The sequence below is a fragment of the Melospiza melodia genome, chromosome 22, assembly GCF_035770615.1.
Source record: "Melospiza melodia melodia isolate bMelMel2 chromosome 22, bMelMel2.pri, whole genome shotgun sequence".
Lineage (NCBI taxonomy): Eukaryota > Metazoa > Chordata > Aves > Passeriformes > Passerellidae > Melospiza > Melospiza melodia.
In genome coordinates this window covers 11,958,750-11,976,643 of record NC_086215.1, presented here as the reverse complement: position 1 = coordinate 11,976,643, position 17,894 = coordinate 11,958,750, and the positions used below count along the sequence as shown (strand labels likewise).

At 52.9% G+C, this 17,894-nt stretch overlaps 1 protein-coding gene across 1 annotated transcript; it reads right to left on the bottom strand.

The window, feature by feature from the left end:
* Positions 1-5,502: 5,502 nt before the first annotated feature.
* MRRF (mitochondrial ribosome recycling factor) lies at positions 5,503-17,729 on the bottom strand. Its single transcript, XM_063174506.1, has 6 exons — positions 17,484-17,729; positions 17,085-17,240; positions 15,756-15,874; positions 13,042-13,133; positions 7,659-7,818; positions 5,503-6,578 (listed from the first exon to the last, which is right to left on the bottom strand). The coding sequence occupies exons 1-6, from the start codon at positions 17,662-17,664 to the stop codon at positions 6,501-6,503; spliced, it is 786 nt and encodes a 261-aa protein (XP_063030576.1). The 5' UTR covers positions 17,665-17,729; the 3' UTR covers positions 5,503-6,500.
* Between the last annotated feature and the right edge of the window lie 165 nt (positions 17,730-17,894).

The window sequence follows — 17,894 nt, the reverse complement described above, 5'->3', positions numbered from 1 at the left end:
TGTCCTGGGGGACAGCAGGAGACAAACAGACCCCACTGGGGCCCCGGCTGCTCCGGTGCTGCCCCGGGAATGTGCCGGTGCTGCCCCGGGGATGTGCCGGCCCCAGAGCCCCGGGGATGTGCCGGCCCCAGAGCCCCGGGCTGGTGCGGGAATGACCCTTGGGCTGCGGTGCAGGGCAGGAGGGAGGCAGGTTCGGAGCCGTGCTGGGATGCACCAGAGCCCCGCCCGAGGCACCGGTCCCCGCCCCGGTCACGGCCCCGCGCGTCTGTCCCGACGGGGCCCCGGTGCTGCGGGCGCGTCCTCCGTAGGGAGGCAGCAGAACTCCGCCGATGGCAGCGCGGCGGCGGCGGCGGGAGGGCTGCGAGCCGCTGGGAGCCGCTGGGAGGTGCTGGGAGGCTCGAAGCATCCCTGCTCCTTTGCTGCTGTGCCTCGGGCCGCCCCGCATCTCCCCTCCGGTACCCGGAGCCCCTCATTCCCGTGTTTGGGATGTTTCTGCCCCCGGAATCCGAAACGTGACTGGAACAGGAGAGCGGGACACAAGAACTTGTGGCGGGTCAGCACCCAACATCCTTCCCCTCATAAAAATCCTTCCCCCCGTCTGCCCGAGGATGCTGGAGCCATGGGGACACCTGAGCCATGGGGACAGCTGGTGCTGTGCCCCGTGAGACAAGGGGCAGAGGAGCAGCTCAGGGACAGCACCCACCCTGAGCCCCACGCAGGGAGCAGAGCTGGGGGCAGCCAGGCAGGGGCACCCCACAGCTCCCCCCCCCAGGCCTGTCAGGACCGTGTCCCTCTGATCTGCATGGCCGTGGAACATCCCCGGGCTGACCCATCCTTGTCCATCCCTGAGCAGCTTCTCTGTGGGATGTGGGGAAACATCGGCCATGGGCTGCAGGGCATGGGCAGAGAACACAGGAGCTGAACCCCACATCTTTCTGCTGTGAGGTGAAGAGGTGACCAGCGGCAAGGCCCCGTGGGGAAGGTCCCCAATAGCCACAGAAGCAAGGGCACAGCAGATGCTGGTGGCCGGAGATCCCTCAGGGGACAGTGCTCAGGGGGCTGTGTGGGCACAGGGCCAGGTGGGGCAGCTCAGGAGGACAAACCCTCCCCGATGGCTGCACAGGGCTGGCGGCCCCTGCCCCAGCTCCGCCGGGCACAGCAGAGGAGAGGACCCAGCGTTTCCTCCGACACGGGGAGCTGACAGACAGTTTGGGGGGCTACAAATCAGAATTGAAAAGCCGGGGCTGGACAGGCTGTCTGGGAACTCGTAACCTGAGCCCCAGGAAAGGAGGACTCAGGAAAGCGCTTTCAGCAATCATATTCATCATCTTCAGCTCGGGCTCATTAGGCTCCGGAGCCCAGCCCCGCCACCGCCAACGCCTCCCGCACGCAGATAGAGCCGCCGGCTCAGACAAATAAATGCTTCCAGCTTCCCGGTGGATGCGGCAGGTCAGGGAGCATCTGATGCCAATTACCCGCGGTGTAGGGTTCCCGGGCAGCCCCTGTGCCCCGGCCCTCCCGCCCGGCCCTGCCCGGCACCGGCACCGGCACCGGCACCTCCCCTCCCGTGCGGGGCGGCCCCAGGGGTCACCCCCGCTCCGGTGCCAGCAGCGATGGGGACACCGAGGGGACAGCTCCAGCCTTGTGCCCCAGGGGGAGAACGGCCCCGTGCCCCACGGGCTTTGGGCTCCTCCATCCCGGATCGGGGCCGGCACAGAGACTGACCACCCCAGCGCTTCAGGGCACGGCCGAAGGCCACCTCGGCATGCGGCTGTCCCCACCAGCTGTCGCTGCTGCCACTCCCTCTCAGGCTGTCCCCACAGACACAGGGACCCTCCTCCCTGCTCCTGGCAGGGCCCCGGCTGGTACAGCAGGTTTGGAGCCATCCTGGCCGAGCCCCAAGCACTGGGCAGCCCTCACCGAGCAGGGGAAGCGTGCTGGGGCTGTGCATGGCCATGCGGGTGCCCTGACCCCTCTGTGCCTGCTGGGTGTGGGTCCCACGGCATCCCTGGGGCAGCTCATACCCACCTCGGGCCCCGAGCCAAGGACAGCTGTGGGACTCTTGTCAGATTCAGGTCCAAAATCACAATGGGGCATGGAAACCCCCGGACAGGGCTGGGGAGGGTCCAGGTGCCCATCCCGAGGGGCGATGGCAGCCAGCCCAGCCACGCAGCCTCGCCAGGCTCGGTGGGGAATCGGGCACAGGTGGCTCTGGGGACGGCTGCACAAGGGTTCCCACATCCCAGGCTCAGGCTGGCCTGGATGTCCTTAATTGCCCAAAGGTCGGTGTCCCCGGGCCCGGGGCCACGTGTCGGAGGGGCTGCGGGCAGGAACCTGACACGGCCGGGAGTCACTCGGGATCAACGCTGGGGGTCAGGAAATTACAATGGACACGAACCTAAACACGCCGCACGTCCCCCCAGGTAATCAGGGGCCGGGCCCGATTCCAGCTGACAGCTTAAATGCCCCAATTCCTGAGCCGCTGCGGCTCGAGGGGGTCCCGTGTGCCGGGGGCTTCTCCCAAACGGGCTCGGAGCGGGAGGTTTGTCTGTAATTGGAGGCGTGCTGCATTCCCCTGAAAGTAGCCAGGTCCCGCTGGAGGGGGGCTGCGGGAAGGCAGCAATTTCCCTTATGGAATTATTTACCTGATTAGAGAGTTTATTTTATCAAAATTGCTTCAGAATGGGGCTGCTCAGTGTGTCCAGCACAGGGAGCTCCCCGGTGGGGCTGGCGGCCTTGAGACAGGTAATTTGTGTGGTTAATGGGACTAATCCACCAGGCAATTACACCAATAGATTTCACGGCTGCAAAGTGCTCTGTTCCCATTAATTAAAAATCTGTTAAGAAGATTAGCACGTAAAGGTATCAAAAGAAACCCACGAGTTTCTTTCCCCACAGGCCCCCCGAAGGCGAGTGTGGGAGTGCTGGATTGCTCACATTAGCACAAAAATGATTCTTTAAAAGGTAAGGGCTTCACATCCAAAGTGACTGCTGACAGTTTACCCCGACTTCTCTACCAAGAGGTCCTTTATTTTTAATTACAGTTTTTTTAAAATTAGCCCTGATTGTTCGTGTGGAGCGTTAACTTAAATATATTTGGAACGTGTGGTTCCCCTGTGCGCGGCAGCACAGGGTGAGGAGGGCAGGCCCTGGCCCAGCCCCGCTCCCCATGTGCCCCCAGCGCTGGGCTGGTGCTCGGGACTGCCCAGGAGGGCTCCGAGGGGTCTGAACTCAGCATCCCACTGAGATGGTCCCACCGGGGCAGCACCACCATTGGCACCACCACAGGGAGCCCCAAACCCAGCTCTGCAGAGGCTTCTCCGGGGCAGGAGAGCTGTGCCACCAGCGCTGCACCCCACGGACACCCCACGGACACCCGACTCCCAGCCCGGCTCTGCTCAGCCCCTGGTGCCACTCCTGCTCTTTGTCCACAGCCAGACACGAGCAAAACAAAAGCAAATTCCCCAGCAGCTGAAGGTGCCATTTTTATGGCTGGGCTGAACGAGGAAGTATTTTTTGATCTGTTAAAAATCCTGAATATTATCTGACAGTTTATCTTGTTTCTCGAATCCGTGTCTTTGCAGCAACGCCAGCTCATTTACATGTGTATTGCGCCTGCCTCCACGGGTGCTGAGGTCAATTGAAACTCAAGAAAAGAGGAGAAATTTATGCAAAACTGTTGATTGCATTTGTATGTAATGAAATCATCCAATATTCATCTGACTATAGACTCTAATCTGAAAGGAGAAGTGAAGGACATAAGAGTCACTGGAAAGCAATAATGAGCTTCTGTAGTGATTAAAAAAGCACTTGAGCTTTCTGAAAATCCAGCCAGAAATCGTGTCTAATCAACACGGAATATAGGAGGCAGAGATTACATTGATACATTTTGCAAAGCTCACTGTTGAAAATGCATGCTCGCTGTAAACTCTGACATGCCATCCAGGCTGTGGATACAGATCCGGGCGGCACAATCAGCGCCCGCCCGTCCCTGGCACAAAGCAATCTCCGTGTCTCTGCTCCGTGACTCACAAGGAGCGCAATCACTTCTATTTTCAAGAGCAATGTTGTTTTTTAACTATGTCGAGAGCTTCCAGCTTCCTTGGAGTTTTTCCTTCCCTGTGCCTCAGTTGCTCCTGTCCCTGTGGCCACGGGGCTGGGCCAGGAGCTCAGGCCTGTCCTGGTGTGCCAGCCTGGAGCACTGGGACATCCTGGTGGAGCTTTGGGCAGCCTGGGAAGGGCACAGGGATGGGCACAGGGATGGGCACAGGGATAGGCACAGGGATGTCCTGAGCAGGGATGGGCACAGGGATGGGCACAGGGATAGGCACAGGGATGTCCTGAGCAGGGATGGGCACAGGGATGGGCACAGGGATGTTGGGGCTGTGACCCCCAGGGGACCCCCACCCCTCCATGCCACAGCAGTGGGACCCTGGCAGTGGCCCAGGCTGCAGGTGCTGTTGCAGAGGGGTCCCTGCCAGGGCAGCAGGCTGTGGGCAGCCCAGGGGGTGCAGCCGTGGCCCTCCCTCACCCTCTGCCCTGCCAAGGCCAAACCATTTGGGGCTGATGTGGCCTCACTGACACCGACCCACATTGGAGCAGCCCAGCTGCGTCCTGGCCCCTGTCCCTTCCCCTCCTGGGCTCTTTGGCACAGCTGGAGCTCCTTTCCCACCCGCCAACAGCATCAGCTGCAGCTTCTTATCAGCTCTGGGTGCAATCCAGGCTGGAACCAAGTGAGAGGCTCCTGCTGGTGCCAGGGGAGGAGTGTTTGGAGCAGGCAGACCTCGTGCTGCAGCTCCTGATGTGGAGCAGCAGGTGATTTGTGCTGCAAAGGGAAAGTGGGAGCTCTCCAGGGCCACCCTGTGAGCCAGCCAGTGGTGAGTGCCCATCCTCTCTTTCCTGGGGGTTCTGTGTGACTGGGAGGTGCTGGGGCTGTGGTTTATTTTGTGCTTGTCCCACAGGGAGCAGGCTGGGGCACAGCTCCCCAGGTTCCTGTCCTGTCTGCCCTGCTTTGGTGGTACCAGGGCTGAGAGCAGTTTCTGTGAGCTCTGTGGCTGCTCCTGGCTGGTGCAGGGCACAGGGGTGGGAGGGGGACACAGGTAAATGGGCTCCCAACCATGCAGGCAGCTCTGTCCCAGCCCAGACCAGGGCAGTTTTACCACAGGTTCTATTCCTTGTGTAGGGGTAAATATTTGGGCAATTCCCATGTGCACGGCCTGCTGTAGCTCCACTGCCACCACCCAAGGGCTGGAGAAAGGCAGGGGCTGGAGGAGCCTCCATGAGCAGCAGCAGCTCCTCTCCACCTGCCCTGGCTCTGTGCAGCTCCCAGCCCAGCTGCTGCTGCTCCTGGGCAGGTATCAGGGAAACCCTTCCAGCCCAGGCTGCTCTGGGGATGCTGAGGCTGCAACAATGGCAAAAAAAAAAAAAAAAAAGCCCAGTTGATAAATGTCAGAAGAAATCCAGCAATGGCTGAAAGCAATTTCCCGAGCAGTGGAACCGCCCTGGGCTCGCCATCTTCCTTTATTCATTTATCATGGTAAAGGCTTTGGCCAAAATACACAAAGCAGAGAAATTGTTGACATGTGGGGCCCTAGCAGAGCAAATCCTTCATCCTCCTCCCCCTCCCCGTGGCACACAAACTAACTTTTGGGGAGTTGTTTATTTAAGGAGTGCAGAGCACTTGGTGCTCTTTGAACCCAAATGCCTTGGGAGTAGGGCTGGGGCTGCCACCACCTTCCTGCTCTGCCACCACCTTCCTGGGGCTGCCCTCGGGAGGTACCTGCTCCCAGTGAGGAGCTGAGCTGGGTCATGGGCTCAGGACCTGCTCTGCTGCACCTCCTCCAAGCCCTCAGCTCTGCTGCCAGAGGCTCTCAGGAGTTTTGCAGATGGCTGGGGAGGCAGATGCTGCTTTTGGGAAGTTCCTGTGTTGGCTTTAGGTCCTCTCAGTGCTGGCTAAAGCAGCTGTGCTGGCAGCACTGGTTTCAGGTCTCTCCCCACAGAGCCCCTGCCCACGCTGCTGCCCTGGGCAAATGCCTGCTTTGGAACACGAGAGCCAAGGGAACACACCAACCAGGACCTGGCTGTGGTGAGGCTGCTGCTCCACACCCCATTTTGACTTTATTTCAAGCAGAAATAAATGCTGAGGTTTTCAGGAGGGCAGGCAGGTTCTTCTCGGGGATGGCCCTGGCTCCAGGGGCTGAGGGTGTGGGGCAAAGAGGGGGCACAAAGTGAGCAGGGCAGTCCTCCCTGTGCCTCCAGCATCGCCAGTCCTCCTTCCTGGTGTTTTATTTTTGATCTCAGTTAATCCAATTCTGTTCCCACCTGGATAAAGACAGCAAGGAGAGCTCCCCCCTCCCTCCAGCACACCCCAAGGCAGCAGCCAGGGCACAGAGCAGCCCCTGCCCACCCCTGAGGCTGCTGGCCCCAGGCTGGGGCAGCCCATTCCTGCTCCAGGGCAGCTGGGATGATGTTTGTGATGTTTTTGACAATTGGGATGGTGTTTATCCAAGCAGCTCCTTGGTCTTGGCTGCCAGCAGCTTGTCCATCTCTGCAGCAGCCTCATCTGCCATTTGCTGGATCTGTGGCAAGACAGCACAAACCAGAGCTCTGTGTGAGGAGATGGCACAGCTCAAAGGGAAAGCAGTGACCAAAGCCCCTTTGGAACAGAGCTCAGGTGCCTGGTGATGGCTGGAGCCCTGCCCAGGGTCAGGTCTCCTGGTAACAAGGAATGGACATGGCCAGTGTGCAGAGGGGGTGGAAAGAGGCAGGAAAAGCCTGGAGCACACCGTGGGCTGTGCACTGGTTCCAGGGGATGAAGGTCTGCTTGTCCCCAAGGCTGACAATGGCCTGTGCTCATAATGAAATATCTGGGTACAAGAAAGGAATTCCACGGGAGATGTTCCCTCCACCAGGGCACAACACATCTGTGAGTGAGCTCTGGGACAGAGGCTTCCTGCAGGATTTGGTTACAATGGCATGGCCATTTTTCCTGCTTGCACAAACCCTCTGTATATCCATGTTTATTTTTGTGAGCACACACAGAACTGTCCCAGAGCATTTGCAATGTGTCTAACTTTAGCTGTTAATAAACAAACAGCTAAGGAGTAATGGCCTGCCTTCAGAGGCATCAATTCAGCAGAACACTTAGGCTTGTGCCTGAGTTTATGCCCAAGTAATTGACTTTAGTGACATCTGCTCTTAGGGAATTAGGCATGTGCTTAAGTATTTTCCTGAACTGGAGCCAAAAGCTCAGAACAGAGATAATCTTGCAAGCCTTTTCATTAATAACAACTGGAGCAATGCTCATTAACACATTTGCAGTGGCCAGGCATGGCATGAGTGGTGGTACAGCCATGGTCATGGATTGTTTCACTCTCTAAATTCTGCTGGTTTGTGCAACAATCACTTCTAGTACAAAAGCTTTTGGGGAATTCTTTTTCTGTGTCAGCTTACAACGGCTCATATCCTAAATCTGGCTTTGAGATTGAAGCCCCAAATCTCACAAAGAAAAAGCAGATACAAACGTCACTGCCAGCTCCAGAAATTCAGCCCAGGGCTGTCCATTGCCCACTGGGTTCTCAGTGCTGAGGATTTGTCAGCAAGGGCTGGGACAAACCATTGAGCTGTGGGACACCAAAATAAGGCAGAAGGAAAATTACCTGCTTTTCTAGCAGCCAGATGGTATCTTCTGACACTTTGTTCTTGGACTTCTTTACTTGGGTGATGCTTTTGCTTCTCACCTTTCTCAGGGCCTCTTTGGACTTGTTGGTGGCCTGCTTGGCCAGCTTGGCCAGGCTCTCCCTGTGCTCCCTCGTGACCCTGGGAGAGAGGAAAGGAAAAACACCCAAAGGAAAAGCGGTGTCATGTGCAGCACAGCCAGATTTATTTTCTGTGAAGGACTCTGGGTAAATGAGTGATCCTCTCCAACTGGGGCTGCCCTGCTCAGGGACACACAAGAGCTGCTGGGTTTAGATGGAGCTGGCTCTGTGTGCAGGCACAGTCTCAGGGCAGAGGGACTGAACAGCTCAGGACACGTTTTTATTGTGCTTGGGTTCACCTGGGGAAATCTGCCAGCTCTGCACAGCATTCCAAGGAAGCAGTCTTGAACCTAGAGTGGAAAATTTCCAGCTCAGCTCTGAGCTGGGGATCTTGGACTGAATCTTGCTTTATAGTTCTTGCTGCAGTGCCTGAAAGTCATCTTGAAATGCTCAGACTTTCCTTACTTCCTGCTGCCAAAGCATGTGTGGGAAAGAGGAAAAATCCAGCTCCAGGCTTGAAAGATCAAGTGAAAAGTGTCATCCTAAAAAGCACAAAACTGCAAAGCCAGGAAGAAATGTCTGCTCCCGAAACTGGGATTTGCCTCCCTGCAGCTGAAGAGCCTGAATTATGTACCTGGAAGTTAATGAGCTTATCTTTCACCCAATCTGATTCCAGCTCACCATGAGCAGGATTTCCCACCAAGATGATGTGATCACCTGGGGTGACAAGAGGATGCTGCTGGACGTGGTAAGCCACAGATAACCCAGACCAGGAGAACTTCTAATGAACCTTCCCCCTGATGTGGGGCCAGTTACTGCTGTGGTGTCACAAAAAAATGTTCAAATTTCTATCCCAAACTAAAACCTGGTGATGAGGGGCTCTGGGATAAAAGGCTCAGGAATGGCTGATGTGTCCCCTGAGCTCAGGTCATGCTCCAGCACCTACAGCTAACCACTGTCAAATGCCAGTGCTTAACATTAATATTTTAATTATTTTCATAGCTCTTGGAGTTTCCAGACTGCCTGGAGAAGGAAAAACCCCGGTGCACTCCCTGAGACTCTCTAGCAGGAGAATGCGTGGGGGTGATACTGCAAAATAAACATTTCACAGGAGTATTTAGAATTGGCTGCAGCAGCCTGGGTCACCAAAACCCTGGGGCCAGGACTCTGCACAGAGAGCTCAGGAAACGTGGGGTGAGGGTGCCTGGGCTGTGCCCCTCAGTGGCTGTGGGCTATGGGGGGCTCTGGGGGCACAGCTGGACCCTCAGCCCATCCCCACAGCCAGGTCTCTGGCAGCCATCCCCATCTCCCAGTGCCAGAGGGAAGAGGTTTCTCAGAAGCGGTTAGAATTTACAGGAATTCAGGATGGCCAGGAAAGCTGGCAGAGCCAGAGAGCCAACCCAGCCCTGGCACCCAGGGCACCCCAGGCTGTGGAGGGAGCTGGCCAGGGAATGTCACATGGAATCCCAGAATATCCTGAGCTGGAAGAGCCCAACTCCTGGCCCTCAAAATCCCAGCCAGTGCCTGAGAGTGTTGTCCAAATGCTCCTGGAGCTCTGGCAGCCCTGGGGCTGTGCCCATTCCCTGGGGAGCCTGGGCAGGGCTCCACCACCTCTGGGGAAAGAACCTTCCCCTGAGCTCCAGCCTAACCCACAACATGTGGCTGGAGGATTCTGGTCAGCCTGGCCCCAGTGCCTGACCAGGAGGGAGCAGGGATCTCTCTCTGTGTTCCAGCACTGATTCCTCTGGGATTCTCCCATCCAACCCCCAGCAGAGCCCTGGCACACCCAGAAACCCTAACAGAGCTCACAAGCACAGCTCTGCCTCAGGGCCCCTCCTCAAGCAGCTTTTTGGGGGTAAGTGGGGAGTGAATGCTGGCTGCTGAGCCTGCAGGAGGGAGCTGGGCTCTCTCCATGCCCTGCTGGGTGGAGGGAGCAGCTCAGAGGGGCTGCTCGGGGTGGGAGCCCAGCCTGGCTGTGCCCAGGGTATCGCTGGCCTGCCCGAGGCTGCTGAGCCTTGAAGGAAATGTTTTTGTTTATGCAGCACTGCCAGATTTCCTCTGCTTCTTGGCACGGGGTCACAGCTTTCATGCCTCCCTGTCTGTCTTTATTAACACCAATTTCTTTTTATCACCGCGCAGCGCCGGGGAGTTTCTCAGCGGGTTTTATGTTCCAGCCAGACTGTGTGTAAATTCTCAGCAATGCTACCAATAATGCCAGAAACAGAGACTTTTCCAAGCAGATGCTGTTTCTGGTTAAGGAATCCATCAACACGAGCCAGGCCCCAGGTTTCTAAGGACAGTTGTTTTAATCCTGCCCTGAGATCTGGGACTTTTAAGCTGTTCTTAGGTATGTTTGCTTTTCTGTCTAGTAACCATTGCCCCTACCCCCTCCCAAAGCCAAAACCAAGTGTGAAGTGAACTTGGGGAAAGGGGGTCAGATGGGGAATGAGGACAAGCTCCCACCCAGCAGCCCAAGGAGCAGCAGGATCAGTCCCTGCCATCCCCAGGGACAGCCTTGTCCTGCTGGCCCAGGGCAGGGGCTGCTGAGTGACATCTCAGGGGTCACATCCTCTTTTCTGAGGAATATCTTTCCTTCTGCCTCCCCCAGCACTGCAGGTCCCACCCCTGAGAGTGGCAGAGCAGACCCTGAGAGGACAACCCAGCTCAACACAGGACATTTCTCTGGGTAAGAGTGATTCCTGTACCTCCAACACCAGGAATTTCCTGTGAAGGAGAGGGATCAGTTAAAGGAAAGTGGGCTAAGCTAAACACTCTGCATTCATAATTGCAGATAAACACAGGCTGCAACATTTATTGCTCAATAAAACGCAGGCAAGAGGCTCCTGATGATGAGCAGGAGCAGCTCACAACAGCTTTGGGGTGTTTTCAAGTGAAATGTTTTGGTCCTTTCTCCCCATAGTAGGTATTGCTTATTTCTTAAAGGGCAAAGGGGAAAAAAAAGGCTCACAATGAGTCATTAAACTTTCAAATGAGTCATCTGGCTTTCAGTAAAGCATGTGTAAAAATATTACTGATTTACAAACAATATCCAGTGTAACACAATGGGTCCAAAAAAGATGAATCTAAAAATGAGGCAATACCATAAAAGACACAAGGTCAGGTCAAATTCGGCCAAGAGATCAACCAATACAAATGTTCCCAGGGATGGTTTTCTTTCCTTTTTTTCCTATTTTTTTTTGTAATTTTTATTTTTAAACCCTCAGAGGCTGCTTTTTATACAAATAAATATTGCCTATGCAGTGCTAGCCACACAAACAGGAGAATGCCTTGGGGAGCAGAGGGATCCTGGCAGGCAGCACAAGTAAACACCAACCACACGAGTATATTTTTTCTGTTATAACTGCATTGCAAAAACTAAACTGATAGAATAAATACTGAAAAGCAAACTCCATTTTTTAATGCTCTGATGAAACATTCTGGAGCACAGCTGGACCTGCACAAAGCAAAATATGGCACAGCTGACAGGTCAGACTGAGGAGTGGTTATAATAACAGGTAAGGACAATTTGGATTTGGTTTCATTTTTGTTGTGCCTCCCTTCAAGAAAGAACCAAAGCCTGCAGAACCAGTATTAATATTGTCTCTTCATTTCTGATTTGCTGCTTATTTTGCACACCTGACGTAATCCTGCAATTTCACTGCATCTGTCATACATTCTTTCATGAACTGCTGGAAATGATGCAAAACTTTAAAAAAATTGTTAAAAGTAAATGAGGGATAGAATCATCTTTGCCCTGCCTTTTTCATTAGGGGGTTTAAAAGGCTGGAACTGTGTTTTAGGTGAGTGGCTGAAACTCCCAGAGCCCCAGACATGGAGAGCAGCAGGGACTGAAGTGCCAGAGAGGGCAGGTCTGGGGCACAGAACCCTGAACTCAGGAGTGCCCAGCAGGCAGGAAGGGACCAGGAGCTGCAGCCCTGACACAGGAGGGGAACACAGGAGCTTCCCTGGGAAGAGCAGCCTTGTTTTCTCTCTGCAGCATCACAGAAGATAGTGACAGACCTACACATTTGTTTAAAAACACAGGATTTTGTTAAAGCTGGGCATTTGCAGTTTTGGAGTTTCCTCCCCTGCAATTCGTATTCAAGGATGACCCAAGTGCCCATTAACAATCAAACCACCGTGCAGCAGCCCGGGAGCCTCAGCAATTACAAAGATAATGGTGCCCTCCTCCTCCTCTGCCTCCTCTCCTGAGGAATGGGGGAAGGGCAGGGAGCACAGGAAAGGAAAATCAGCAAATAGAATGATAATGTCACTGCCTCTCACGGAAAGCTGCAATTAGACTTCTCTGATCAAAATGCTGGGTAAAATTCCACAGAATGTTTAAAGGAGATTTACAGCACACACCAAATACCTGCCTCATCTTTACCAAGAAGTCACCTGCTTGTGCAAGGGGTTTGTGCATGCCCTGTGTGGGAGCTGTTTGTCTTTAGCATGGTGGGAAACCATGCCCAGCCACACGTGCCCAGGGTGCTCAGGTGCTCCACAAGGTCTGAGCACCCACAGGAGCTGATGAATTTTCCCTGTGCCAGGCTCTGTGTGTGTCAGCGACTGGAGCTGCTGGGAGATTCCTCATTTCATCTGAGTGCAGCCCCATTCCAGGCAGAGCCAGGATCACTTCTGATCCAAACTGAAACATGGATGCAGCAGCACCTCCTGCCTTGTCCAAGGTCTGTGTTGGATGAGGGAAGTGATGCTCAGCCCTTGCCTGAGTAACCTGTTTTTCTAGCCCCATACTTAATTTTCCATACAGTCACCAGTTACACACTGTGTATTATACAAAAGAGTGCGCAGATTTTTTGCCAAAGCTATAAATTTCCTTCCTCTCACTTTCATCGGTTCCTTTTAGTGCTCTCTGCAGCAAGGTGCTACTCTCCCCTAACACCACTGGTTCAACACTGCTGTTCTGTGCTGGTGTAATTGCAGGAATTTAGAGCAGGGCAGCACAGAATCAGCCCCTGAATTTAAGCAATAGTTTCAAAAGCTTTTGGCTCTCTCTTTCAAAGTGCTGCAGCCACCCAGGACCAAGCTTCCTCTGCAGAGGGAAGATGAAAAATAAGACCAATCATCAGATGCCAAGATGTGGTGACAGAGCTCAGACACTCCCAAGAGGTTTCACAAGACTCTTCCAAGGGCTCGGATGTTTTCCTGAACCGAAACTACAGCTCTTTGGAAAGCAGCTGCATGGGGATACACAGCAATCATGCATGTTTGGGCTCTGAAGGGCACTCCCTGCATGATGCAGAGCTGGGGCATGGACACTCACTTGGGAACTGGCACCCGGATCACCGTCCCGTCCACCTCGGGGTTCAGGTTCATGCCACTCTCCCTTATGGCCTTTGCAGCTGCAGCTGTGCTCTGTGGAACAGATCAAAAGGTAAAGGGAATTAGGAAATAATCATTGCCATATGCCAGAACTCTGTCAATAGCTGGCAATCCATCTCCATGGAACATGGAAACATTTACTTGTGTTACCAGTGGGATCAGGAAGTGCCATTGGTGCAGAGAGCTTTGATCAGAGCCAGTGGGAGCTGCGGCCGCTCGTGCTGGGGTAGGGGGCACAGGAGGAGAGGGGAAGGCAGGCAGCAACAAAAGAAAACTGCTTTGCTTCTTTGAAACCGTTTGAATGGTTTGAGGCAACGCAGAGTGAAACCGCAATAAATTCCCAAGGCAGGGCCCGACTGTGGCAAAGGAGATGAAAGATTCTGAGCATTTGAACATTCCAGCTGAATGTTTCCCCCTGGAAATCACCCAGTGCCAGTTCTGAAACCCTAACGAACTTAACCACTTCAGCACCACAAGCTGATCACAGGACACTTCCCAAAACTCCCCCTGCTGTGTTGGGAAGGGGGTGGCAGCTTTGCCTGGTGACTGCAAGGTGATTTCACCCTCATCACAAGGTGAGTGCACCCCTACAGAGTGCCAGGCTTTGGGGTTAAAGCAGAGTTTGGCCAAGAACACCCACAGGGCTCTGCCAGGTCACTTCATTCTTGTCTCTGACAAGCCCCAGGAGTTTTTTTTCCTGTAGCACTTGTTTCCTACCAGGCATGATGCTATTTCTGATATTCTTTGCCATCGTTAACTTTAGCTCCAGGCTGCTGCAGTATTTATGTAGCTCAGACTGTATTTATAAAGCTCAGCTTTTGCCAACTGAGGCACAAACTAAAGCTCTGCAGATTTGCTCAGGTCCCTCATGTGTGACCTCACTGAATGAGATGAATGCTCTGCTGGTGTTCTGCAGGACACAACTGCTGTCCCCTGAAACTACAAGGGCAGAGAAAATGCAACCAGAATGATCTCAGCACGTTAGGGATGTCAGTGTGTTATTCCATGGACAGTGCCTGGTCTGCAGGAAAGAAATAGCAAAAGCTGTGTTGTTTAACATAGATATTGGAGGGGATAGAAGAAGAGGAAAGTAATGAGAGAAGGGAAAATATTGCAATATTGCCTCCTCTTGTAGCCTGTGAAAAAAATAACTGTATTTAAAAACCCAGTGTTGTTTGATTTTATAACTCCTGGGAAGACAGACTTTGGCTCTGCAAGTCCTTTTCTAAGATTATTTTATTTCTCAGACTCTTCAGGCAATTTTATTTTCTTCTCAGTGTCATGAACTACTGACTATATGCTGTAAATAATGACATCAAGTGATCAGGTCTCTAATGGTTTTAGTCCAATCTATCACAAAACAGGTGTGGGTATAAAGCAACTGTGGTGAGAAAAATGTTCAATGGTCCTTCAGCACAGAAAGCAAATGTAGGCAATGCTATGTAGAGGATATTTAATTTCTCCCATGCCCATTTCTCAGCCTGAGCTCCTGCCTGGATATGGGATAAGCCATGCAGGGACCTCCCTGGCCCTCTCAGGACCTCACTGATGAGGGGCCTCCATTCTTCAGGGCCTTTATACACATGGGATACACTCTAAGAAACACTCAGGCATCAAGGGCCTTGCACTGACCTCCTCTGAGACTTTGCTGACTTAATTAATTGGGGAAAGCCGTCGCAAAATAAATAGAGATAAGGCCTGGCACAGCTCCAGCCCTAGAGCAGGATGAATTGTTAACCTTGAGCTCACTCCTGCTGCCCTGTGCCTGGCGCTGGGACCTGCTGCAGGCACCCCCAGGGTGAGCTGAGATGGGATTTGGATTTGCTGCCTCATTCAGGGGCAGGCCTAAGGCTCCTGCAGAAAATTAAAGAACTTGTCTCTCACAGAAGAAAAACCAGAGCCCCTGATTTGGGCTCTGACCTGCAGGTGCTGCAAGGGAGGAGCTGGCCAAGCTCAGCAGTGCCCAGGTCGAGCTCTGTGACAGTACTGAGCCAGATCAGTCCCACCAGGGAAGCTGTTCAGAAGGTCACAGGCACCATCACAGCTTCTCTCAAGAACTCTCAGGGCTATCAGCAGCCTTGGTAATACATAAGCAAGTTTCAGAGGTGTCTGATGAAGTCCCCAGCACAAATTCCAACTACATCTCTGGTTCTGTGCATGGCCATGTCCTGACAAGGAACTGAGATGAATACAAGGGGGCTGATAGAGCATTGCAGCCATGAGTGCAGCTCAGGTGAGTGTGTGTGCTCACACTTCTCATGAAGGCATGGGAAATGGGCAGGGCTGGAAGGGCACAGTGAATCCAGCAATCTGGTCCATGGTGCTTTGTGCTGTTTTGCAGATCCAACTGAAGGAAAATGCCTGCAAAGCAAACCCCTGGAACTGTGGCACGCCTTGGATACAGCCCTGGGAGCAAGCCCAGCACTCAGTAACTCTGCTGTGAGCCTGTGTGCTGCAGGTGAGCTGCTCTGGGGGCCACGTGGGGCTGGGGAGCTGCTGTCAGCAGCAAATGCCATTTCTGCTCAGCGTCAGCCCCAGTGACACAGCCCAGCCCCAGCCCTGCCACGTCTGACTGATCCTGTCTAAATGCTCCTTTCCCCAGCATCAACCTGTTTGTTCCTGTGGCAATTACCTCCCCTGCCAACGTGTCCTCACCTCTGGGAAGCTGGCCATGTTCACTGTCAGGAGCTGTGGGGACTTCTGTGAGATCTGCCCCAGCTGGTTCAGCGGAAACTTCCCATCCTTTGTCACCACAGTTATGTGATCCAGGGCCCCTCAAAAGAACCAAACACAGGCAGCCTCAGTGGGACAGAACACTGTGCAGGGATGCTGGACAAAAACGTGTCCACATTGTCCCACTTCCCTTCTGCCATGCGAAATGCAGAGGTTACAAAGGAAAAAATGGTGTTTATTCAGCCCTCAGGTGCTGTTTGTGTTCAGGCATCCCCTGTTTATTCACAAGGTAAATAATTCAAAGCTGCTCTAAAGCACAAAAACATGAAAACAAAACTCTTGTTTGTTTTTGCTACTAGAATAGGAAAACTAAGCAGTATTGTTAAGAATTAAAGGGAAATAGTTATTTTTTTAATTCTTACAACTTAAAGAAAATAAAAATGTTGCTATAAAAATCAAGACAACTATTGTTTTTAACTTAGCAGCACTATCTAAAACCCCTCTATTTTTTTCCAGGCCCCCAGAGGGGTGTTGTACACTGCCCAATTTAAAGTATTCCATTTCTCCCTGAGCTGCTCTTAATCTGCTCTCTATTTTCTGCTGCAAAATGTTAACAGGCCAAAAGGCACATGGGACAGGAGGTACTTTATCAGTGCAATTAAAAAAAATACCTATGGTTAAAATAAATAGTTAAGAGACTGAGCTAGGCTTCCCAGCTCCATTAAAGACAGAAGTGCCCCTGCCAGAGCTGGGGTGGGGAATGATTCAAATCTGGTCATTGTTTAATGTTAAATTTTATCCCTGAAACTTGATACACTTACAAATGCTCTGGGTGTTATAGTAACTGCAGCTTAGGCAAACATTCACATTTCTTCCTAAAACACAGAATCCATGAAGGAGTCTCCTACAGGTTACTACCCACAAAGATGCACAGCAGAAAACGAGTTTGTATATGCCAGACACCAGCCCAATGGCAATTTCCAAAAGGATCATTTAATGGCAATTGGATTTTTCCTGCCCTACTGCACCATTAGCTGACAACCTGCTTCTTCATCACATCTGCAAACAGTTCACTTAGACACTTTTGACATCTCCCACTTAAAAAAGCTATTTCCAGGAAGCTATTAACAAAAATGGATCCTTCCTGGTCAAGCTCAGGGTGAAGAAAGCCTCTAGCTGGGATGTCAGGGCTGTAGGAATTGGGTAACTCCAGGAAAAGAAAATTGATTTTGAAAAAACCTGAGCTGTCCATTACTGGGATTTGTATCCTTATTTACAGGCTACAGAGCATCACACAAAGAAGTTACCAACCTGGTGAGGTTCTAACACTGAGATTTCTGCTGAAATCTTCTTTCAGAGCTTCTATGACTGCCTGCATGTCTTCACTGGTTTCCTCCAAATTGATAATATCCTCAACTAGGGCAGCATTGATATTCACCTTGGCTTGACTCTGCCCTTTGCCTTTAACTGCAGATTACACAAAAGATTAGTTTCTATTTCTGACAAGTTAGTTGGAAAGTAGAAAGAAGATATTAAAGTGAGATTTAGAATCAAATCTAAGATAAAATGAAGTAAAACAAAAGTATGTATTTTTAATGAGTAAACAGCTCACCATTTAAGCACAACAGCCAAAATAAATAAATATTTTAAAAATGCTTATAAGTGTTGAAAGAGAGGGTGCAAAACTGTGAGAAAAGCTGCGGTTTTTACCTTTTTTGGTAGCCAGCTGCCTGCTGAGCAGCAAGTGCTGGGCACAGCGGCTGCAGCCCCCCGGCAGCGGGAGCGGGGCCGGGCAGCCCCCGGGAGAGCGGGGCAGCCCCCGGGGCACGGCCGGGGCGGAGCGGAGCAGCAGCGGCGGGAGGGGACGGAGGCAGCGCAGGGCCAGAGCCATGGCTGAGTGCTGTGTGTGTGCCCACCTGGAGGGGAGAGACAGGAGAGAGGGGCTGAACCCAACCGGAGCCATGGCTGAGTGCTGTGTGCCCACCTGGAGGGGAGAGAGACAGGAGAGAGGGGCTGAACCCAATGGAGCCATGGCTGGGAGTGCTGTGTGGGCACCTCGGGGGCTGAACCCGATCTGGGCCAGGGCTCAGGGGCGGCTGCGGGGCAGCTCCGTGATACGGG